Source organism: Centrocercus urophasianus, unplaced genomic scaffold (assembly GCF_019232065.1).
Source record: "Centrocercus urophasianus isolate 14NV4802_14NV808 unplaced genomic scaffold, USGS_Curo_1.0 seq_16, whole genome shotgun sequence".
Taxonomy (NCBI): Eukaryota; Metazoa; Chordata; class Aves; order Galliformes; family Phasianidae; genus Centrocercus; species Centrocercus urophasianus.
In genome coordinates, this window is record NW_024884711.1 from 39366610 (window position 1) to 39393283 (window position 26674).

The 26674-nt window shown below is 36.5% G+C and overlaps 1 protein-coding gene across 1 annotated transcript in view; it reads right to left on the bottom strand.

Annotated features, from left to right (window-relative positions):
• Positions 1-26674, bottom strand: part of UBE3C (ubiquitin protein ligase E3C) — a 66204-nt gene that overhangs the window by 8405 nt on the left and 31125 nt on the right. The window contains exons 14-19 of the mRNA XM_042816793.1: positions 24221-24325; positions 23221-23308; positions 20514-20611; positions 17108-17240; positions 15141-15388; positions 4547-4759 (exon numbers count right to left, since the gene is read on the bottom strand). Of these exons, the coding sequence (XP_042672727.1) occupies positions 4547-4759; positions 15141-15388; positions 17108-17240; positions 20514-20611; positions 23221-23308; positions 24221-24325 (885 nt within the window). The remainder of the gene's footprint in view (positions 1-4546; positions 4760-15140; positions 15389-17107; positions 17241-20513; positions 20612-23220; positions 23309-24220; positions 24326-26674) is intronic.

The following is a 26674-nucleotide window of genomic DNA, read 5'->3' on the forward strand; positions in this document are numbered from 1 at the left end:
GTACAATTCATCTCTCTGAAGTACACATTGAATTTGGCCACATAAAGCATACTTATATCTCCTAACTCATCAAACTTAAGGTTACATAAGCCAACAATAACAAACATTCATCATTTCACTTCCATACAATCATTCATGTAAAAAGATTCCTGAATTGACTTTCTCTCTAAAGTAACAAAAGGGAACTATTGGCCGTTGTTTTTGGATTCATCCAAGCAGCTGCAGAACTAAAAGTTCCAACTTCCCATGCAGGTTAACAGACAGAGGAGAACACAGACAAAGCCAAGCATATGCTTGTGTTCTAATAGTGCTATCCTGACAGTGCATTAAACGAAAAATGCATTCAGGTTTAATAAAAGCAATTTTCCTATTCAATTTTGAAATCAAGAACAGAAGTTACAGATTTCCTATTCAGAAAGATCACAACACAAGCCAGTGTGTCTTAAAGTTTTATCAGTTTGCATTTCATTTTTATCCATCCAATTTCTGCCACTAGATGGTGCAAAGCATTAACACACAGGTACGGGATGCAAGAGAAGCTTCCCAAAATGCAAATCCTTGTGCCATCACCTTATTTTCTATTGTGTGGATCTACATTAAAAAGTATATATTCCGCTTTAATTTTGTTCATTATCAAAATAATGCATTTTAAAAAGCAATAGAATTATACATATTATTTAGGTAAGCGTTCAGATAATTCAGACATTACCATACAACACTGAATTTTATTCCAAACTCACAGAATATGTCTTCAAAACAAAGGAAATGCTAACATGGGATAGAAAAGTGTCATATTTTTAAAAATCTGCTAGAAAAGATGGTTTACTTCTAATTTTACTTTATCTTCTTAGAAATGTGAATAGAAGTGCTGCATTTGGCCTCTGACTCAAAGTTACAGACACCTTCAATTACTGCTGCATATACGTCTTATTAGCACTTAAAACTTTAAAGGTTACAAATCCAATTATATGTTACAGCAAATACATGCTCCTAGAAACTGCTCCCAGCTTACATTTGTGTTCCTATTTAGAGAATGACCATTACAGTTTGTAAAAACAATGAATGCACACACACTTTTTGTACGGCTGCATTTCAAGTGAACAGTTTGGACAAGATTTTGACTTACATCTTCTACTTTGAACACAGAATAAAACAGAAATACATACACATACACACAAAGAGAAACAGTAGAAAACACTATTCAGGCAGAATGAATTCAGGAGATTTGTCTTCTGGCTCAGTGATAATTACCTACCACACAAAGCTGCTTTGCAATGTCTTTAGGGGCAATCAGTGGTCACCCTAACAGCAACCAAAAGTAACTCTTGCACAGATGTGATGACTGGTTTCCCAGGCTCATGGTGAATAAGGGAATACTTAGGAAGTGAAATACTTTATGAAAGAATAAGAGACGTATCACTTAGGCATTCTGAAGTATGAAGAACCTTTCTTTGTATCTGAGTACTTAAGACAAGTAACCTATGTAACTTCAAAAAGCATTCATTCTTTCAAATAAAGTCAAGAACTCTTACAAGCCTGTTTTTAGTACAGGTGAAAATATTCTTTTCTCTTGGCTTCCAATCACTTTTTTCTTTTTTTCTTTCACACCATCACTAAAGATTTTCCCCATTCTGAAAACATGTAGATAAAGGTCTTCTTTCTTCCCCTATCATCTGCCTTCCAGATGTTCAGGCAGGAGTCCCAGGTAGGAGACTGCATTTGAATGTCTAAGAATGCAACTGCTGTAAGGATTATAAATCTGCCTGATCAACCGCAATCTAAACATTCTGCTTCTCAAAAGACTTCCAGTATCATCTCTCCAACCCACTGTATCCTCATAACGAAGCCACCACAGAAGAAACTTCCATGGTTATTTTTAAGACTTCAAAATCATCTCTCATGGAAATTTAAAGGCAAAGAACTCTACTTTCACTTGTCGAAATACTTCCAGTAACAAAAATAGCATTCACATCTGCTTTAAAAAGCCAACCGTGTCCTGACATCAATTTCTACACTCTGGACTTCACAGACACTGCTGTCCCATAGTTCTTTTGAGACTTTTTACTTGCTGCCATTTTATACAGCTGATCTAGCAGCTGAAAACTAGGCTGCTATCACTACATTAGATGGTTCTTCATCAAAAATTAAAGCTAGCTAGTGCTGGAAGGTAAGGTTGATGGCAGAGCTCCCCTAATTAACAGGTCTAATGTGCAAATTATTAAGTACCTTTTTCAACTTCTGGTGAATGCACTTTGACAATAGTTTAATGGGATCTAAAAGCACATTACGGGATTGGAATCAATACTCTGATAATAGAATTTCTATCTTCTACCACTGACAGGCAATAGAGCCCCTTCTGAATGCGTCTTTCATTGCAGATAATGTTTTTGTGCCACAATTGCTGGATGGACACTGTCACAAGGATGGCTATTTACAATGATAGATTTATGATGCATTTATTGAGCACTAATTCATTCGTCACTAAAGTGGTTGTTTAGATGAAAACTGGAGATAATGTACATTGAACATAAGGAGTGCAAATTAAGCTCTTTTCCCAAAGTGAATTAGCCTTACCTTGACACAATCAATTAGTATGCAATGGTTACAAGTCAAATACCAGACAGAGTATCTATCCACAAGGTTTATTAAAATAATGAAATGAAATAGAAGAAGCAACTTGTTGCATTAAAACACAGTAGATATTGAAAAGAACCAATTAGTTGTATTGAACTACAGTAAAATACAGTCTCATTAAAAGACAGTTAATACTTCAAGAGTATAGTGTTCTCTCTCCAAGCATAAACAGCAATAAAACACCAGAGTACTTCATTTAACCTATGTTTCATTTAGTTACTCAAAAGCTCACTATTACATTTAACCTTTCTTTTAAGGTTATGCCAAGTAATGAAGGCAAGTACACACTTATTACCAGTTTTGTAGCAGTAGGTGCTGCTGGCATCACGTCTGTCCTGGATCTCCTTGTGTGTTATTTCTGAGCTACTTCACTTTTTGATGTCCTTCTACCCTACTTGTTGAGGTCGGTTCTAACTTGCTGGTATGGCTGATTTTTTGAGGATGTATGTAGTGGACATACATAGTACGGAAATTACCACCTTCACAGAAGGTACTAGCAACTTTTAATTTATAATTAGAGGCAAAATTGGATTGCATAAATGAAATCACACAGAATACACACAGTAACAAACCTCCCCTCCCAACAAGAAAGTCCTAGCTTACACTAGAAACTGTCATCTTGTACGCTTTGCAACCCAATAATCAGATGCACCTACAGCACAGAAATGAATTCAGTATAATCAGGCACTTACAGTCACCCTCCATTATGATCCAGGAACCCAAAATCTGAGGCTATTATTTTAAAACTGTAATACAATCCACGTTTTAAGAGCTTCCTAAATGATGGGAAATTGGTAACAGGAAAGTAAAGACCAAGTCTAAGCCTGATGCTGTTAAGACAAGTCCTGGACAGCAATCTGGCTATGATTTAAACAGCAGTAAAAGAACCTGACATCACAATTGCAAAGCTTTGGTACTGCATCTCAGCAGTAGTACTGCTTTTGTGCATGCACGCCCAGGCCAAGTCTTCCTCAGCCAGCAGGCAACCCAAAGAGAACTGGATTCTCACTTTGAGAGTTTTTATTTCCTCCACAAGAAATAAGGCCTGAATCAGGACACTGCCGCACATCATAATGATGTCAGGTCTGCTATTTGACCCAAATATTTATTGAAGAGCATTGAAAACTGCCACAAGCACACAATTTTAAATTCTCAATAGTCAAAGAGGGAACGTGACAAAGGAGATTAACTGTATTACCACACGTCAGCATGCTTTTCAAGCACTGACGTTTGCTTTCTACTGTGAGCACAAGTGATCATTAGCCTTCACAACAGAGTAAATAAGCCATAGTCAAGTTGCATAGTACAACTGCACTACAAACTCAAACCTATGGACCTAAATAATCACTTTCAGAAGCAGTGAATCCCACTCCTCTGACTCACTGGTGGCTCAGTCCCTCAGAAAAATGAAATTTTCTCTAAAACTTAAGGTTTCATCTCAGGCCCTCTCCTCTGAGTACTCATCAGCTGAAACAACCCTTATGTCACAAGAGCTCACTTATTTAAAAGCACCAGTTTCTAACTCCAATTCCAAAACCAAACAGTTCTTCTGTAGTCTACTTATCACCTAACTTCTGCAATCGTCTGAAGTGGAATCAAAGAAACACTATTTCATTCAAGAAGTTATGTCAGATGATAGAACTTTCCACGTCTGTTAGAAAATCATCACTATCATTTATTATTTAAACTCCCAGACCCTTCCTATCATCGTCAAAAGCACAGTTCCAAAGTACAAAGTTAGTTTTTTACTACTTCAAACACTGAGGCAGAATCCTACCGATGCCTCACAACAGACAGCATCTGTAGCAGTTATTCTGTATCTCTTCCAAAACAAAAATAAATTAGTAGAGATATTCATATTTCATCAGTAAAGAGAAAAATAAAAACCAACCAACCCAAAGCCACTCTTTACCTGTGCTTCCCCGAGGTCATTGTTTACTACAGTGAAGTTTAGTCCGAGTTCTTCTACATCTCCTTCATAGCTCTTGAGAAAAAGCAAGTTTTTGTACATTTCTGGATCCAATGAAGCTAAATGATGAATGTCAACATCGGCACTTGTCCCCAGTAATTTGGAGAGGAAAAAACTAGCAAAGGGCAGCTCCACCAGCATATTTTCATAAAGAGCCTGAAAAGCAAAGCAATTAAAAGCATTTTACATTTCACTGTGATACATGCAAGAATTACAAATGCTGTTGTCTATTTCCCAGCTCAGTAATTTGGCGCCTGAATAGGATCTTCTAGCATGGCAATAGCACAGATATTGCATTAATTTAAAAATCTCAACTTTTTTTTTGTTTTGAAATTTGAACATCTTTGTGAAATAGAAAGCTCCAAAATTTTACAAATTAATGATGTGACGACTTAAAACGCAAGGTCACCACTTATTTACCATTGATCTTTGTGTCCAAAGTACTACAGCAAACAGGAAGAACATAAATTGTACAGATTTTTTTGCAAGAAAAGCTATGCTTCTAAAAAAAAAAAAAAAAAAAAAAAAAAGCTTATACAGATTCATTGCTGCATATCTGGATGAATGATGGTACTCCTGTTTACTGCTGCTTATGTTTAAGTGGAGAACTAAACGCACCTGTACTGTATGCCCTATTCTTCCTACACCTGACACATCATACACACTGCCAAATATCTACTGATTCAGAAATGAGTCTGAGCTGAACTTGCAGTATTTGTCAAAGAGAAAATGTCTATTTTTAATGTAAAGTTAAAACTTCCTCAAGGATTACTGAAAATGGATAAGACATTTAGAGAAACTTTTCAAAAGAAGAGAGATGGAAACTTTATAGCTAGGAAAAGCAAGCATGACAACATGTAGAGAAAGCTCACACAAGTAAGACAAACATAGAAGACCTTCCCTTTCAAAAAAAAAAAACAAACCCAGAAATGCACTGCCTACTTATGGCTTTTCCTATTGTCCAACTTATTTGACACACCACACCTCATATTTTTATACTATCATTACTATCACGGCCAGGCTGATCAGGAAAGGCATCATCAACACAGCACCACTGCTTGCTTTTTGCTAAAGCTATGTTTTGGCATTACTTAATTCCTCTGTAGCCTTCTGCAAGCTTAGTAAACATATAAATCAGGACAGCACAATGAACATAAAGGAAAAGAAAGAATAAGCGTAGCTGTGATCACTAAATGATATTCCAAAGACTTCAAAAAATATATACTCAATTCCTTAAACTTTTGAACGAACAATTCTATGAGGTGAGTTAGACCTTGCAGAAAGAATTGATAATAACGAGTTCAAAGCCAAAGGGTGCATTATATTTAGAGCTATATGATTTATTCAAGGTGTAAAGTCGAAATCCTCATTTGTATAGTTGACTTTAAAAGCAAACTAGAGGGATAAATCATTAATTTGCAATGTATAAGGTCAGTGTTTGCTGTTCCTGCATTAGTAACAATAAAGCTATTGTAATTCTTTAAATATATCAAAGCTACCCAGATTTAAAATGGGATTCCATCTATGACTCATAAAATGTAAATGCAGAGGTGCAATTTTTTACACAAGGCAGGTTTAAGCCTTCAGAGCATTTAATATACAAGGACTAATAAATGATAGCACTAAAAACTATGATCACATCAGCTAAATGGATTATAAATTAAATTTCCATAATGTATGCAACTGAAATACAAATGTAGACATAAATCAAGGTATTTTCTAAACACAGGTTAATTACACAAATTCAAAACCTGTCTATTTTTTATGCAAAATAATCCACTTAGCATTTTTCAAACTGGTCTGAAGTCTCAGCACTCGCCACACTTGGTCCTAGAAGCCTATCAATAATTCCGTGTCAGGAAAAAACCAGCAATAGGTATATTGAAGAAACTTGTATGTTATTTTTCAAGTGTCTGTCTTTTATGAGTGTTTATTGCTAGAAATTGTGCCAAAATGATTTGAAATAAAAAGGATTAATTATACTAGAAGCTTTTTAATATAAGTGAGTGCAGCTGCAATGCAATTAATGCAAATCGTGATGCTATCAGGAAAATAAATGTGAACAACATCACTGGCTATTTCTGTTTGCTGCCAAATAACTTCAGTAATTTACTACATTAAGAATCAATAAAAAAATAATGCTTTTGAAATGCATCGCTATTAATCTTCAGGTAATTCCAAAGTGAACATTTATAACTTCATCTAAAAACTATATAAAGCATTTTTAAATAAACTGAATTTTGCAACTTGAAAATAACTTTAATTACTACCACTCCTTTTAGCTAAGTAATTGCAAAGTTAGAAGCAAATTATTTTTGGAAACAAGACAAAGAGTAATGTTTTAATTAGTATAAAAGTCAACCTGTCCTAATAAAGCTGAAGAAAAAAAGGTCACTAAAAAGCTGGTAAATACTGTCATGAACTCCATCCTGTAAGGTGCAGCCAGCACGACAGATGTAAGGGGAGAGATCCACTCCTACTTAATCTCTTAACAAACTGTCTTGGGAGCTGTTACCCAGTTTTCAGCTGTTTCCTGCCCATCTAGTTCTCTGAACTGGCTGTCTGCAACAGGAACATCTACAGGTGGGGAAGCATGACCACCTCTTACAGAGGTAACCAGCTGAGGGGATGGACGAGCTTCAACATGAAGGCCCAGCCAACCCAGACCATCCTCAGATTCTATGTTTGCATCGGGAGCAGCTGCACAAGCAATGCAGCACTCCTAGGTGACACATTCAAGGTCAGGGACAGGGCTCTGAGCACCTGATGGAGCTGTAGGCATTTCTGCTCACTGCAGGGAGTTGGACCAGATTGCCTTTTAAGGTCCCTTCCAGCTCAAACAGTTGTATGAGCCTCCTGGCTGAAAGGGCCAACCTGGATTTCCCAGCACTATTTTAATCTTACCCAGGTTAGATTATAGAAGCAGCTTTCAGTTAAAGGAACTTCAGACATTTTCCTTCTCCTGCATGCATGAATGTTTGTAGAACACATCAGGTGATTAAAAAAAAAAAAAAAACAACAACAAAATAAAAAAGCCTGCTGTGGTCATTAAGTTGACTTCACACACAAAGCACGCGGTCTGAAGACTGAAGTTTCTCTTTTTAACACGATTAGCTGGTTACAGCTACAGTAAAGCATTTGTACACAGTCTGGTTCAATTAAAATTGACTGCAATATTGACTACTTATGAAACCCTTTACTTGTTTCAGCAACACAGATGACAATCTGGTAGTCTAAACTGAAAAAATATGAGGGTATTACATTGAGATACTTAAAAATACACTGAATGCATTTGTTAATTATCTGTGATGTCAGGAACAGGGCACAGCTCAGGCAAACAACTTTCAGAACATAGGCATGTCAGCAGCTCTAATGCATGTCAGCCACAGGCAGCATCTAGTAAGGCAAGTAGAAATATGCAGCACGCAGTTCTCAGGGTGAGGAGGGCTCTTCCTTGCTTTCAACATAACAAGAACCATATCTGAGCGGGACTGTGGCATCTACCAGAAAACTATCCAGGCACTACAGGTCCCACAAGGTACCTGTTCAGGTACACCCACCAGCACAAAGTTTGGAACAGTCAAGTCACCTCCTACAAACACACAGACACATCAGCATCGCACAGGAGAGGGCACAGGACAGCACAACATGCTGAATGAAGCTCCAGTTGTGTAAACAACTTCATAGGTGAGCCAACTAAACCTACCTGACTGTGAAGCAGCCTCACTGCTTTTACTTATAGTTTCAGGTCTACAATTAATTTTCTCTTTTATTATTTCAACTAAACTCTTTCTTGAAAAACTAATTAATCACTCTTCCTACCCTATATTAATCTTTCACAGCCCAGAATTGCATACTAAAACCTAAACAATGCGACAGTCATACCCCTAGAAAGATGCAGGGCTTATGGGCCGAAGCAGTAAATGATGGGGCTTCAATTCAGTTACTTCCCTAATCACCCCTCGAGACCTCAACCCCTTGTATTTCAGTCATTTTAAACAGTTACTATTAAATAATACTTAGCACTTACAGAGTGCAATAGATCTTCAAAGCTGTACAGAACCATTAATTAAAATGGTAGAAGAATGGCAAAACCATTACAACTTCCTTCTACTGCATTATTCATATTCTATATATATTTCACCATAGTCAAAAATGCGTTGCGACCAGCAAATGCTTTTCTACCCCAATGATAAAGATAAAACTAAAAATATAAGATCCGTTAAAATTGACATATGCCCACATTTTTGAAGCACTTTTAAGGTTACTGTTTAGTAATTTTAAGGTAAAATAATTTCTTCAAGATAGACTCATAATATCCTTTAAAGTTGGCAAAATCAAACTGATACGGCAAAACAGGAAAATAAAATTACTTGCATTTAATGCATGCCACAGTACAGCATGTCTGCTGTTTGGTAGCTCCAAGTCACTTTCTCAGTTCTCTGAGCTCCACAACAGAATGATTTGTATCACATTAGTAATGGATAATGCAGTACAGTAACTTCTCTATATGACTGCAAAAATACATAGCATGCTTATTATTCAAGTACTGTTTTCTAAAAAGGACTTCACATTCCTACAGCAAGATGCCTATGAGAGAGCTTTGTTCACACCTCCTGCAGCAGTGTCAGTATTCCCAGCTTCTAAAATATTATTTTCAGAAACAACTCAAGCCATGTGCAACTCATATTACTTTTGATTTCCCACTCACTGGGAATTGGAAAGTCAACAAGACACATCCACAGCAACTCGGAACATCTTGGGTAACAAGAGGGGCTTGCCTGCCAGCTTTGCTCTGCTCAGCGTACAGACCCAAAACTGATTACAGGAATTTGGTGAGCATAAAGTGAACTCACCACTGAGTCATGAACACATCACCATTTAAAAGCAAGGATGCATTTCCAGGCACTGCTGGAGCGTAACAGTTTTAACAACCTTGAGTTCATTTTCAACTTAAGAGTGTCACGTCACTCAAGTAATTTTATTCTAAGAATTTAGAACGCAATTTTATTATGAAGTTTTATTACCAAAATGGAGTGTTTCAGGAATTTTGGTAGTAGCAGAAAATCATCATTCAGCAACTAGGTACTTTCAGACTATTTTTTTTTTTACAGGAACAGTTACCTCTGTAACTTAGGCCGCATATGCAACATAAACTGCAATCAATATCATTTGGGATAGAGAAGGGTTATAGGTAGCAGATAACTGAGAGTTAATCATTCCCTACCGAAGTTCCTGTAAATGTTAATAGATTTTCTTGACTCAAATTTAAACATAATTTAATAAGAGCAGAAGATAAAAGGTAGACATCTCCTTATTTAAGTTTCAATCTTCAGAACAATTGGAACACTCGCTGCTAACCTCTGGATGGGCTTCTAAGATAAATCTGTATTATAACAGCAGTGAAAATAGTCACTTTCAAAAAGAGTTCAAATCCAATAAAGAATTTCAGTAAATATTCCAAACTTAATTGATTTAAATGGATGTAGGTGTTCCCAACCATGAAAAAAGATCAGGATACCATTACCACACACTCTGTTTATTTATTCCCTGTCTAGGAACCTGATTTAGAGGCAATAAAATGCAATCAGTACACAAACCAGAAGCAGGAATCATCTGCTAATGGAACTTTTAATTGAGGAGTGACCAGTGACATGAGGTAATTCTTTCCATGCAGAACTCCTTGCAGAGACCTCCATGCACTTTATCACGGTAAACAATCGCTAACATATGCATTAAAGAAAATTTAAATACATTATGACCCAATAAATATCACAATCAATCAATACACACTTTTCCTTCCTAAAGATTTAAAATACCACATTTCGGTAGTCTTTTAGCACTAGACATATATTTACAAGGTTAGTACTAACATAGCTATTTGTAATCAAAAGATAATTGGTTATGTTAAATGAACCAGTACACAAGGGGACTGCTGGGCTGAATAACCATGTCAGAAAACAGATTCAGAATAGCTTACATCTACCTTCATAATAAGGAAATAACTTCCACAAACAATCAATTTCACTCTCTTACAAATCAAAAAGAATCTTAATTAAAAGGACAACAAGCAAAAGGAAGGGTTGGCCTAAAAATGGAAAGAAAAAATAATTAAAAAAAAAAAAACCCAACCCCAAAAAAGAAAAAAATCTTCAGCCATGAGAAAAACAGAAGAGTAGTAAGTACTGTGTTTGATGCACCATCCTACTAAATACTGCAATTACACGATGTCCAGTTCTTCTAATTGTTTTCTTGCTTTTTTTCCATACATGCTTCTGGTTCAAAAAAGGTATACAGAAACACTTGCTTTTAGTTTGCAACTCTTTACGTGCAGATTTAAGATCTTAGGATCTGATCCAGATACTGCTGTGAAAAGCTCCCATTGATTCAAACTATTTTAGACAAGGTCCCAGGATAATTAAGAACTGCTTTAGTATTTCTGCAAAATCAAGATGTTGGTAGTCTTCAAACTGCACCTTCTAGCCAGGAATTGTATTTTGCACAACAAATGAACTCACCTGCAACAGCACCATGCAAAGCTATGAATTCTAACTACATGGCATACTTTCTAAGATACAGAAAAATAGTCTGAGTGTGATTAACAATTCCACGTTTAAGTTCCACCATTAAAGCAATAACAATCTACTACTACACTTAGTTCTTTATACTGCCTTCCCAAACATCTAAGATGAAACTAAGTTCTGACACAACAAATCTGAACCTTTTCAGAAATCCAATGTCTTCCACAGACCGCAGACTGTTTTACTGCTTAGGATAAGAGATCTAATACTATAAGGCAGTTCTTATGTTCTTCAGCAAAATGAATGCACAACTTCCTTGTTCTCATCTATGTGCTAGAATAAGGAAAGAGAACTGGAGATGGCTGAATTCACTACAACTGAAGTTGTTGAGTGCATTAGACTAATATCTCCAGCTTCAGTGTCAGTCTCTTAGAGGTGCAAAGGCATCCATTGCAGAGCCATGTATACAGAAACCAGCAAGCTTATGTCCAAAAGGAAGGAAACTATGAAAAAAAGATAATTATTTCTGTGGGTTTCCTGCCATATAATTAAACTAATGCTAATGTATCATCAAACATAACTAAATTACCATAAGAATTATCTATACTTGATGTAAACTAATTCTAAATGCCAAGAATGGGAGCCAAGTGGATGGATCCAGGCCATCAGTGCTTTCTGGTGACAGGACAAGGGGCAGTGGCTACAAACTGGAAAACAGAAGATCTCAACATGAGAAAAATCTTCTCAGGGCATTGGCACAGGCTGCTCAGAGCAGTGGAGTCTCGTTCTCTGGAGATACTAAAAAACTGCCTGGATGCTCCCCTGTGGAATCTACTATATGGAACTGCTTTAGCAAGGGGTTGGACTAGATGAGCTCCAGAGGTCCTGTCCAACCCCTATGGTTCTGTCATTCTATTCTTCTGGACACTGTGTTGAGGGACATGGTTTAGTGAGAACTATTGGTGTTCGGTAGATGGTTGGACTGGGTGATCCTGTGGATCTTTTCCAACCTTGGTGATTCCATGAGTCTATGATTCTGTGAATGTCTTCTTCCTATCACATTAATGACACTGAATAAATGCAAAATCTAAGCAGGAAATGGAGAAAGACAATATAGTTGGTATACAAGACTCAGCTTAGGCCTGAACATAATGAAGCTCAGATTTAAATTCTGCAACTGACACTGTTTTCCTGACCCTTGCTTCTGTTGAAGTGGTTCACAATGTTTCCGATGTTCCGTGTTTGCAGCAGATATTCAAAAACCAGTCGAGAGAAAACCCTCACTTCAGATTCTCAGGTGCTGTTCCCAAATTCCCCTGCTCCAGTTCTGTCGCTCCAAGATTTGGCTGCCTGCCAACACAACTTTTGCTGGTTCTAAAGAATCAAGTCTGCTACGCTGCCAAAGCTGCAACAGGAAAGTCTGCACGTGGAAAGATTTTCAGCACTGATATAATATTACTGCTTGCGGAAAGCAAGCTAACCAAACTGGGTGTTTGCTTACTGTCCAATCATACCTCCTGTGAGAGCAAAAGGATTGCAACATCCCATCCTCAACTGTGGAAGTGCACATGGGTCAGGTCTTTACTTTTCAGAAAGGACAAAGAAGGATTTGGGGACAGGACACCTTTGTCTGAACGTCCCTGACAGCACGTGACACTGTCAGCTCTCAGGGTTCAGGAAGCCAATACTGTTCTTCCAGCAGGGGAAATGAAAAGGTTCCAGCTGCAAAGCCCTCCGGTGGTGCGATACCACTACACAACGTGCTTGTGGTAAGCTCAGCTTCTGCTTTCAGGAAAAGGAGATGAAACTGATTTAAAAGCTCTAATGTTAAAATAATATTTACATTGTAGAGCAAAGTCATTGAAAGTTGAGAAACGTAAACTTTGGAAGTGTTTGAGTAGCTGCTGGTTAAGCAAACTCATTTCTATATTGGTTGGTTTTTTTGTTGTTTTTCTTTTTTTTTTTTTTTTTTTTTTTTTTTTTTTTTTTTTTTTTTTTAAGAATGGTTTCACACAACATAAGCAATTACATGATCACATGGTCTTATTTTTTTTTTACAAGACCTTTTGCTCATTGAGCCATCAGTAAAAGCTGCTTGGACAGCCACACAGTTTGTGCAGGATGGATTTGAATTTCTTCCCTAACTACAAAAGTACAATCTAGACAATTACTAATTCATTCAAGGTTTACAGTAATTTTTAAACACACAATTTTTATATGCAAAATTTTTAAAGACAATTTCTAAGTCTTCTGATGTTTCTATTTCTTAACTGATCAAGTAACACAGAAGATGCCAAGCTGTTAAACAATTTCCTGATGAGAATAAAAACTGAATTAGGTGCAAGCCTACAGTACTGAAAGCTGAGTGGTGGTTACCAAGAGACAGAGAATTTTGATCAATTATTATATTTTAATGCATTTGTTCTCTGGTAGTGTTGAAACTTGTTAAGTGAGAGTTTTCAGTGGCGGTGTTCTTTACATACCAGTTTCCACAAATAAGAAATTGCTGTGGATGCCTGATTGCTTCCTTTGCAATATGTCTGCTATGTTTGCAAAGAGGCTTTTAATAACCTACTATTGCTCTCAAACAACCCTGTGCAAAGCACAAAATGGGCACATTTCTGAAAACGGATGAGTGAGTGTTCAATAACTTAACTGAGACCACAGGTTTTGAACTGCACGGCCGTGCCTTATCTTCCTGTTGAATTCATCAGGTCTCTAAATACATGACTAAAAAGGTGTCTGTGCAGCTGCGTATGGGTAATTATTAAATGATGCTGTCAGTTCATACCTTACGCAAACATTCTGCAAATACAAAAACAATTTATGCCTTCAAAAAGTTAAATAATAGACCTCCTGATTTTAAAACGACAAAAAGCTGTACTTGCAGCAATTCTACAGGAGATAAAATACCCCCTACAACTTCTGTCTGCGCTAACATTTGAAATTCAATTATAGAAAACAATGTGTGCTTTTGTCAGACAAATTAAAGATTGAAAGTTACAATCATTTTATTGAAAAGATTCCTCTTGCAACTACATGTACAAGTCTATAGGGCCAGACTACAATTTCTTCCAATCTAAGTCATTCCATGATTCTACGAACTACAAAGAGCAGCAATCCATCTCAGCAACACGTTTGTCGACATACTCTTAAGCTTACAGGTGGATTAAAATAAGGACACCAACAGTACGTGAAATCTCACTGCAGGACTTTAAGCCCCCAAATACTTCATGCATCTAAGTGAGACTTCATTTTTAATACATTCCATTTTAGATAGCAGAGTAGCAATCAATACCTTTTTTTTCTGAAATAGAACCTGTATTCTAAACTTTCTTTCACAATTACTAGCTTGAAAGAATAATTTCAAGGACTCATAAATATTCTCAGTGTGAAATATGATCACAGACGAAAAGTGAATGTTAATAACGTAATGGTTTCTTTAAAAGAAATTTAAAAATAATCTAGCCCAGCACGTGTTTATCAGTCATTGAAGTCCACAACAGCAAAACAGCAAAAACTATAGCTTTCAAAAGATACAAAATACACATAAAAAAGAACCCAAGCAAAATTAGTGAAACTATTTTTAAATGCCTCATAAATATTGTAAATGCTCATTGCAAATTCTGAAAATTATTTCAGATCCTCAGGGATGAAAATCTGAACTGGAATCAAATTTCAGAATGTCCCATGCTAAAAATCATCATTAACATAGCAGTCCTATAGGCTTCAAGCAAATTAACATTAAAAAAAGAAGATAAACACAGAGATAGATGTGCACATTTTGTTCTGTTGCTAGTTAAGAGTATGTCAATTCCTCTGTACTTTTGATGTAACTTAGTGAAATGAATGAGAAAGTTCAGTAAGATGTGGAAATAATGCTTGGATCCAACATTCGAGAGTTATGAGGATCTTTCTCCACTTGAGGAAAATGTCTCCCATCTACCCCATCCAAAAACATTTACTGAATAATTTCAGTACTATGATAGCTTTAAATTATATAGCACTGTTTTTACCTTTCCAAGCATTCTTCCAAGAAAGTAGTAATGTCGGGCATAAGAGTCTCCAACAAGCATCTGTGCAGCAGGATTGGGATAAAGAAGTCCCTCATTGGTGGTCTTAAAAAATCCCTGGTTAGGGTTAAATCCTGATTTCAGTAGTTCATTCAAAAATTCTCTGAAAATTCCACCACCATCAATACCAGCTTCATCAAGACCATGTGCATTAAGCAAGTGAACACGAATGCGCTTTTTTAGGTCAGGTTCTGCAGAGAAAGGAGAAAGAGACTCAAATGTAACTATCTCCTTGAATTTTTGCTTGCAACTAACGTGCATGTTTCTATCTATGCTATTTGTATATTTAAAAAAAGACACTAGTAAGTAGTACTGTTGCAAAAATCTATTGGCTTGAATTTCAGGATATCCAATGTGTAGGACTCAATTTGCAAAAGCCATCTTGCTGTAAGAGAACTCAAAAGATGAATGAGAAAGACACTGGTAGGGGAAGAAAAATTCTCCCAAATATTTTCATAAGCCCCAATAATTATTTGAAAATTCTATTTATATAAAGCATTGTGAATGGAAGGTTCTACTCTGTCTTGTCTGAAGGAACCGTCAGTAAGCACTGCATTCCCTTAGAGGAACCGACTGTTACACAACACCTTAATTAATATTCTTTGAAACCAAACTTAACACTTCTGCTACTTTGGACTCCATGCTATGGCATGTAATTCCATTGAGTGGGACCACTGTGTGGTCAAGTTTGATGTATTGCTTGTTTGTGATGTTGCCACATACTAGAAATAACCTTACAAGAGAGCATTTTTAGTTTACTTGTTGATGGACAAATACTGCACTGTACACATCTGCTTGCAACACAGAGAAACTCTACAAGGAGCAAGAGTGATACCCAACATCCGCAATCCTTCCCTGCCTTTTGCATACAACAGGATGAAAGAACAAGAAATATCTAAAACTACTTCTCAGCCTGTTACCAAAGGAAGTGCTCCCACTCTCCTTTTATCCACCACCATTGTTCCTCCCTTCCATAGGTCCACTCTTCTCAACCCTGAAGTGATCCATTTCAGCTCATTGATTCAGCATTCATCACTTTCTTTGGATTACTTTCCTGCTTGCTCTGATAGATAACTGCTTACTCCTGGAAAAGAGCAAGGTCAGCACCACAGACAAGTCAGATACCCAAGCTGAGGAGCTGTTGCTCGCAAGGCACCATCAATATGTTAGCTCAACTCAGTTTTCTTGCAAAAATCTGACCTTAAACTTCAGCTGCCACCTGCCATTTCTCTGGTGGAAATGTGAACAGTTATTTGAGGTGGGGAGGTGGCAGTAAGACAGAAGTGGCTGGAATTTTCTCCTCCTACTTGACTGGAGATTCTCTCTGAATTTTTCTAATACGAGTCCCAGAGCAAGTAATATTTAGTCCTTGAACTGTGTGTGCGTACCTAAGAAGGTAAGCCCTTTTGCTCAACTCACTGAAGGCTTCCAGTGTATAAAAACAGCTTTTATAATAAACCTTGCATCGACTATACTTACCTCCCACCATCAAACCAACCAATAATAAACGAGTAATAATAAATAATTCTACCTCTTCATTTCATGAGCTACAAATGCACACACTATGGATGGACAATTGAGATATCCATGAAAGAATGTTCAGCATGAGAATCTCTCCTGATTCACCAAGCATCAAGCTTAGTGAATGCATCCAGATCTACTAGGAACTGCCCAGTCTTTTCACAAACTGAACTGTTTTTAAAAATTATTATTAGTTCTTCATTCAGATGAAATGCTCTCCTGCACAAAAATTCTGCTGACTAGAAGAACAGGACAGCCATTTTTAGTCACAGCCACTGCAAAAGATCTAGTAGCTCATTACTATTTTAATTAAGTAAGCAAATATGTAAATACCTGATGAGATGGACTAAATGCGTTTGAATTTGATGATAATTTCATTGTAAACCTACCATTTTCAGGAGAAAGTTTATCATAAGCATCTTCATAAATATAATTTCTCCTAATGGTGACATTAATTCCATCCAAAAATGGCCCATCTCCTTGAACTTCTTGTTTATCAGCATAGATTAGTCTTTGAAAAATCTGTTAAAATGAAAAAAAAAAAATCAAGTTACTGTACAGATCTAAACATCCAGTGAGAGATGGCTTTTCACCACTACTACTGCCCTTTAAGCTGCCTTGGGCATTCACTTTCAAGTGATTTGTCCTCTCTGTCATCGAGCTCCAGAAATACAGAGCCACATCCCAGGGGAGGGAAGAAGAGGGGACAGACATGCAGAAACTTTCTTGTGCTAAGATATCATCCTCAATTCTTTCTATATAAAGAGGCACATCTACAGACTTTGTGTCAGTCATTCCAGCTTCCTCTCCCTAACTTTCAGAGTTCTGAAATGCAAAGTATTCAAAGACAAAGGGAAAAAATCATGAGTATTTTGAACACAGAGGCAATCCTCAGTACTAGTAAACAATTATTTTTGTTTTCATAATGCTTAGGAACATTTCCAGTATCAAGATATGAGCTGTCAGTACTCCTCTTGGAAGCAGTGAGCAAGTAATTCAGACTGATGTAGCAGATAGCACTGCCTGAATGTCATACCAACTAAAATAAAAAAAATAATGCAAGCTGAAGCATAGATTTAACTTCACATTGCCCCTGTGCAAGTCATCACAGTAAGAACCTGTTAAGAATTCCTCTGAATAGTAATTGTAACTGTTTCCATACCAAGATGCAGCATGGCCGTTCTGCCTAATGCATGAATAATGTTCAAAATATCCCCAATACAGGGAGTATCTGCTTATTGATGTCCTCTCCTACATATTTCTCCATACTGAATGAATAATACAGTATATTTTCTAAGAGATGTAATCTCCCAATAATATCAGATTGCTTTCGTAACTAAGAATTTTTGTTTTTTTGGCACAGATGTTTACACACAATCACATACACACATCATGAAAGTGGAAAATCTGACAACAGCAGACAACGCTAGAGTGAAATCTAAAATCTACTGTTATAGGGATGCTATAATTAGCAAAGACGACTCTGCTGGTAGAAGAATCACTGTAGACAAAGCCAGACTTCCCTGTAGTAGCAACAGCAAAAAGCAAAGAAAAAAAAGCCACAAGGTGAAGAAACACTGAACAGACATAAAGAAAAAACAAAAATCAGGAAGGGCACAGTTAAGCATCAGAAAAGATCATACAGACAATCTGTGAAATCAGGACGATTGATTCTTAGTGTCATGATCTAACTTTGAATGTACTCCTAACTGAGGGGGGAAAGAACCTCAAAAAGTCCCCTATGATCTTAAACTTTCCTATAGTTGAACGTCATCAAGATGCACAACCACGGGCACTTCCATTTTATGGATAGGGCGTAAGAACATGTTGAATACAATCTATTAACTATTACTACACAACACTAGGTGCAAAGAGTGATTTGATGGTGATTATCACTGAAAAAAACTGTTTTGGTACAGTCTGGACTCCTAAATGATCCAATGTTCATGCAAGTGCAATTCCTAAAATCAAGAATGCCAATGCCTAACTGAAGTATTTGTAGTAACTTAATAGTAACAGATGGAAAAGTGCCTGAAGCACACATTGTAACATTAGCACTGGCAAGCTGACAATAGCATGGGCTAAGGGAAATGGACAGTGAGGCAGACTGAAAGTTGTCTGAACAACTGTACCAAAGGGTTATGAGCAGCAAAAGTCTACTAGGGGAAATCTCAGTAAGTGGTGTAATACTCAATAAAATTCAAGTTATTGCTTCCCATAAAGGATCAAGGTTCTTCATACAAATTTTATTTACTTGTAGTTAGTGATGAACATCTAACTGACAGCTGCATACTAGTGTGCTTTAAGGCCAAACAGGTAACAGATCATGGGATCAGCAAGCTGAACAGCTCACCAAGAAACTGGACTGAGTAATTGCTTATAAGAGTATCTAATATTTGGAAATTCGAAGAAGTTAGAAAATGAAAGGATACACAGAGCAAACACGACCTTAACACCAGGCCTGTTATTATGGATGACAGCTAAGAGGGGGGAAAAATAATAGTAATAATGCTATTTCCTACAAAACTACCTGCAGTAAAAGGAGTGGTAGGAGACTCCGCGAGCATGCTGTCTCCTTCTGCTACACCAAAAGCACCATACTGGCTCTGAAAAGCAGTTTAAGAGGATCTTGTCTTTGAATAATGGAAGTGTGCACTCTGGAGCTTTATCCTTCTCACAAACTCCCAAACAATTTTTAATGATTGAAAAGATGCCATACTCCAAAACGAGAAGCTAAATTTCAGTTTTTGTGATAACAGAAAACAGGTTTTATGAATTCCAGAAACTTAAGATACGTACAACTTAAAGCTTTATGAGCCTAGAGGTTGTAGACAGTGACAGAATATTAACACAGATTCCTGCTTGACGTCACTTCCAATTGTTTCGCTGTAATCCCAGTTCAGTTCTGTCACATGGTATTAAGATTTTTTGTGGGAACAACTGTTTCACAGAAGCCTGAAAAAAACAAGCCCTCTTCCACTAAATCTGCCATTGCCTTTTTGACAAATACTGATTTACTTTCCCTATGGAACTGTTCTTCATTCCCTTGATGGTGTCTTGTAATTAAATGTTTCCAAGAAGACAGTTCACTTTTTTTTTTTTTTTTTTTTTTTAGTATTTGGTACTTTTGACAACAAAAGCAGTTCAAAAAGCCTTATAACAATTATAGCTGAAATATAGATATATACACTGTAAACTGAAATAGCTGATAGAAGTAGCAATTATACATTCAAAATCTAGAAAGCACACAAAAATGAGTCAAACGGTACAATAACCTTGCAGGTTTTAAACCACATCATTCTTCACATTCAGTTACTGAGACACTGAGTGCACAAAAAAAAAAAAAAAAAAAAAAAATCAATCTCTAGGCACTGTTAAAATGGACATCTATCAACTTGTTCTGAGTAAATTCACCCACTGCACCAGCCCCCATTGTTGTGCCTGCAATCAGTTTGTAGTAGACACACAGCTAGCACACTGCGTGCCACAAGAGGGTGCAATCACGTAGATCAACCAGGCATTAATGCATCATTGCTCTCTTATCTTGGAATCTGTGTTCCTAATTTTAATACATTTACTAGAAAAGACAACAGAATCATTGCAAAAAAAAAAAAAAAAAAAGAAAGTCTGACTTCATATATTCAGTTGCCACATGAACAAGTATGGCATGTCAGACAGCTCTGCAGAGAAACAAGCCAGCGTCTAGTTAGCCACATGCTCTTTTAAGCTTATTGAAAAACAAAAGGAAACAATCTCAAAAACCAAAAACTAAACATTAATTTAGAAATTAGGTACCTTTACTCTTTCTTCAAAAGGAACGACAAAAGGTAGCTCTGTCAGAATTGCAAGCTGTCGTTCTTCAGATACAGAAAGAGGTGCTGGTTCCAAACCCACTTAAAATAGAAATAATACTTTTAATCATTTTGGAAACAATGTTAAACAATTGTCTTTTTTTTAATATCAATTTACTTTGCATTAAAATACAAGTACTAAAATAGTTGGTTTATGAGCAGTAACACAAAGCCTTAACTTTCATTACATATTAGGCAACCAGAAATAAAAAGCAATCTGAGAACAAAATATATATAGACATATTCATGTTTAAGTTTTCTTCTGAAGAAAAGTTGTTGTTGTATCACTGAATTTTTAACTTTTTAATCAAACATCACAGAAGATAAGTAGTACAAAAAGTATAAAATTATTATTTTAATCACAGGAATACACAATATTCCCATCCCAGTAACCAAAAATTTTGAAGAGCTTTCAACTACAACATCCACTTTCAAACAAACTCTTTTACACATTAAAAGATAAGAATTAAACCAAATCTAAAGAAATCAACAGAAAAATAGCATTTGTTTCTCCAGGTTTTCTCTCCTAATAGCAAGGCTACAGTTATCACATGAAATCTTAGTTACTACAGAAACACTGCCCTTCTACAACAGAGCATCATGGCAATGTTCACCAATGAGACATTTTGTAGAGGAGTTTGGTTTTTGTTTTGTCAGGCTTTTTTGGTTGGGGGAGGTTTGTTTCTTTGATTCCGGTGCCATTTTTACTCCTCAAAGCACTTTAAGTAGGGATATTATAGCCACTAAGTTAACAGGATGCACTACAGGATGCACCCAGTGCACTACTATACCTGATGTATACTCATTTGGGGAAGGAAGACTGCAAGACTGTGGAATTTCTGAAAAAATACTTATCTGTGATTACTCTCAGTTTCTTAATTAAAAGTCAGTGTATGCTATCTATTAAGCTAAGGATTAAAAGCATTTTAAATAAAAAGTGCATGTACAGCAAAGGTAAACTACTACATGATTTCGATGGTTCAATTATTCCAGTCAATTAGTCAATTTTATCTGCATTTCTCCATCACAGCTTCTTTCTTTAAAGAGAAATATGAGACAGAGTCATCAATACAGAGGGCATTTAGAACTCACGAGTCTGCCATTTAGGCAAATGAAAAAGTGCAAATAAACACGGCCATATGCGATGCCGCCATACTTTCATGCTAATTGGCTTCATCCCGTATGGAGTCAAGAGGGCTTGCACAAGTCACACACACACTTAACACGAATGTGTGAAAACAAGCAGGTGACTGCACTGTTTTTGGTCTGCTTTCTTATCAAAACGATATTTACATTCACAGTGTAGTCTTGACCCGTTCCCTTCAATGCACCTTTGAACTACACGGATGGATTTTAAATTTAACAGAGAAACAGGATTCAAAAATACTCTAGTTTTAAAAAAAATTGCAACTGGCTCGAGAACAGAAATTCCCTTGATGACCAGACTACAAAAAAAGCAAGGAGATCGCAGTTCTTATCAGCCCTGTACATCAGCTTACATGTTTGTCACCCAATTCAAGCTAAGTCATGAAACAGAGGGCACTGATGCAGTTATGGGAAGGGAAAGAAAGGAGCGAACTCTAAGTGTTGCAAATCTGAGGGGAAGGAGACTAAGAGGAGGCTAGCAAGCTAGGAGGAGGATGAGAACCTAGGAGTAACAAACATGGAACAGCTCTAACAGGAGGAAGTTGCATTTGAAAGATGCTGAGACAATACAGCGTGGCAATACCTAAAAACATACAGATTTTCAGCAATTTTTGCTAAGCACTTGCTTTTAAAATCTACTATCCACAGCTGACAACTGATCATTTCCAAAAGCAGAAACTAATCTGAACAAAAATTTGATTCAGAATTCTCAAGAATATTTACACTAGAACAATTAGTTGCTACCTAACAACTAGACTAATGTCGTTGTAACTATTCAAACAAAATTTGTCATCAAAAATAAGTCCTTAGGTCTCAAACTTGGACAAATCACTTAGTTCTGCAGAGTTCTATAGTAGCCTTAAAGGCTACTATATTCTAAAATTCTAAATTTTAGATGACATTCTAAAACAGTGAAGATACAAAGGTCTGAAAAGCAGAAACAGATTGTCAACATTTAAAAAGTGCACTAGTGCAATTAAATTTAAACTAGTGTAAGTTTTCCCTGATAGCTAAGTTAGCCCAATTCCCAAATGCTTCTTTAGAAGTTCCATGAAGTTTACTTATTTTGAGCGCTCCAAAGAAAAACGTCCAGAGACAATATTTACTAATTGTAATTAATACTTATCATGATACCAAAAATGTTATAGTAACTATGTATACAGTAAAAATAAAACTTTATCATTTTGTATATTACACAAATGCATGCATTTTCTGTCTTCTGCAACTACCTTTTATGCATATTCACACTTCTTAATACTTAGCACTTGTTACCATTACACCCCATCAATGCCAGCAAAACCAGCAGAAGCTTGGGGAAGCTGTTATACAATAAATATTCCAAAGACACAGAAACATACTCAAGATTATAAATGACTGCTTTGTCTTCTGTTATTATTAAAACTATACAAGATGTTCAGCTCAACTCTGCAAAAGGTAAGTTCTCTTCACATTAGGTAAGCTTATTTTGCCTTAGTAAAGCAACAGTTGCATAGATTGTATCTTACCATCCAAAGTGGACTGCAATGGTCCTATTCTGCCCATTCTTCTGACTCTCCATACATGTCTAGCAGATGGCACATAGAGCTGTGTAACCTAGTAAGATTAACATTTGATATTTAAGATCCTACAGAAGTAGAGTTTGAATTCTGAGATGTAAAATAAATTCTCTTTGAATTGAGAATCAAGATAACTCTACTGGTCAAGATTACTACTTTCTTTAAGGTGTGTGGGCATTATTTCCTACCAACTCTGAAGAACTGTCACACAGGGAAATGGAAATTTAAAACATAAAGTAAGCAAACAAGCAATAATAAAAAATAAATGGAAGAATTTATTGCTTTTCATTGCCATGCAACAGCTCCAACTGTTAGAACATCTAGCACTGCACGGCAGTTTGCCTCAGACACAACTGGCTTAAGATCCGAGTTTTCAATGATTCAAAGGAGGTACATGCACATTCATAACAGCATTTTTGTTTGCATGCATACATACACAAGTTCAAGCAACTCATTTTGTTCAAAGGCTTTTAGGAAAAAAGTGAGCTCCAGGTGAGACAAGCACAGAAAACACAACTGAGTCTTACTCTATTTTGGAAGTAAATTTTGAGGTATGAATCCACTAGAGAACAACTACTCTATTTTTATTTTAAGAGCTTAAAATAATATGAAAATTAACTGAAAAAAAAAAAAAAAAAAAAAAAAAAAAAAAAACCCCAACAAAAAAAAAAACCACACCTACACAATTTCCAGCTCTCTGTTGTTGTAAATAGAGCTCAGTTACAATAATGCACTGTAGTGTAGGTCCTACTTTATGACCTGGTAAAGTGATATAACACAGAAGCTTCTTAACAGATGCAAGACTTCTATACTACAGAGATAAGCAGTGTTACTACACATTTTAAACAACATTAAAACTGCAATATCAACATTGCTGATATTGTTAGGAATCAAAAATTAAACTTCATCACCAGTAATGCTCTATGAAAAAGAATATAATTACACTTACCTTATCTGCTTTAATGTTTTCTTGCTCTGAGAGCCAATGATTTGGTGGACAGAAATTTCTCCTTGTATCTCTTGCTTTCAGCATTTTCACCAAGTTTGTGATGACCTAGGTGTTAGAAATACATATATTCAATATACACTTAGTACTATGAGTGAAATTCTAGAAATTTCATGCTAAAATTTGAGAAAAAATTAGTAATGCATGAAATCAGAACTTACTCTAACTTACCAAAGCCTACTTTTATATTTAAATATCTCAGAACATGACTAACTGTGGTTCACTAGTACGTAATCCAAAAAAACCTACCTTATTAAAGTCTCATTTCAAATTTTAAGAGCTAGGACTTAGTAATCCCTAGGACTTCACACCTATAAAGTTAAATGCCAGTTCAGCAAAGCCTAATCAAATCGTTACCAGCACTGAATTACTTCTTTACAGAAATAATACTTAACTGGGTCATTTAACTCTGCTTTATATAAGTACATTTTTTTTTCCCCACTTACATATATAGGCTTTTAAAAACTTAAGCATATGAATAGATGAATGTTTGAGACAGATATATGCCTACTCTTTATTACATTACATTCCAAATCCAAGATTCTGAACAATCTGGTAGATGGGTAAATTCTCTCTGTCCACAGGAAAGTCTCTCAAACTTCCATGCATCATTTTTCAGTGAAAATGATCCACAGAAGAATGAAACTTTTGCTTTCTATCTCAAGATTGCAAAGGTCACATACCACACCACACTAGACAAATCTTAGAGATCCATCAATTACAGTGGGTATGTCTGCCTACAGTTAATAAACTTAACTAACTAGCCAGCAGATCATGTGATGTGCACCTTAATGGTCAATCTCTACAGAAGTCAACATCAGTTTTGAAAATACAGAAGGGGAGGGCAAAAGCATTGAAGAGGCATTCAAAGTCACATTTCTGCAGCACATGAAAGATGTGACTAGTTCTACTTGCTGCACTCACTAAAGCCTAACTTCCTGAAGGGAGGTTGTGGTGCAAAAGGGTCTGGCCTCTTCTCCCAGGCAAATAGTAGGACCCGAGAAAACGGCCAGAAGTTATACCAGAGGAGGTTTAGGTTGGATATTAGGAGAAACTTTTTCTCTCAAAGGGTGGTCAGGCACTGGAATGGCTGCCCAGGGAGGTGGTGGAGTCGCCGTCCCTGGCAGTGTTCAAGAGGCACCTGGATGAGGAGCTACAAGAGATGGTTTAGTGCTTGTGGTAAGGTGGGAGGGTGGTTGGACTAGATGATCTTGCAGGTCGTTTCCAACCTTGTGATTCTGTGATTCTGTAAAGCATTTTCAGCTAAAGGTGCCTCAGGGAAGCCATAAGCATCTGCCAATTATATCACCTCACTGAAGTGATCATCCATGTGGAAAAGCAAATGCTGGTATTTTTAAATGCTCTACATCTGAAAAAAAGAGACTCTGGGCTCCTTTTATTGTGGCCAGAGCTAGCTAGAAAAAAAAGTTACCTTAATGTATCTATCACTTACTGAATAAACTATACCCTCAAAGACCCTTCTCTATTAAAACAGCTCCTAGTGTGAACAGCTCAGATATTTCTATCTATTCTAAGCTAAACTCTTAAGATTCTTAAGAGATCTGATTTAACAGATTCATAAAGTAAACATGCTCCTGAGAAGGAGCAGACTACAAATGGACAACTTGAAGCCTAAGAAGCACCTACGGTCTTGAAAATGTACAGGGTGGTGGGTTGCAATTTCCATTTCATATGTGCATATGTATCACAACATTATTTACAAACTAAAATGTGTTAAGGAAAAGCCCTTCAGCACGTTAAGTCAGTAAGCCCAGGAAAAAGTATAAGCATTCTCCTGGAAGCCTGTAAGGTAAAGTGGTTTAACAGATTTTTGCTCATCTGCTTGAATCAGTGAGTGATGATGTTACACCCCTATGCCACTCAACCACATCAGTTTAAACCACTATGTTTAATTCACTTTTTAATTCACAAGAAGCTCAAATCATGAAAGGCAAATTTGTAAATGAGAAAACAACAGAAAATTAGTTTATGCACAGCTGCATAAAAAAATTGTGGGGCTGGGAAAAATGTTTGTCATGGTCACTGGAGCATCTCTGCAATTATACTATTTTTCTTGGCAGTTTTCTGCAATCCAGAACAGAAGGAAAAGTATCAAGGTAACATCTAATCCATCACAAGCACTGGCATACTTGCTTGTATGCCTTCTCCCCAAAGTAGGTTCGGTACATATGCAAGACAGAATCAACTTCAACCAACATTACATAAAATTAAGTGGAATCAATACAATTTACACTTAGTAGCCTCAAAGAAGTTGCTGCTGCTGTGACAAACACACACCTGTTCTGAAACTTAGAACTACAGCACTTGAGAAAGGAAGAAAAACACACAGCTTTTCTGAAGTAATCTTCCTAAAAGACAGCATTAAAAGGCAGGTGT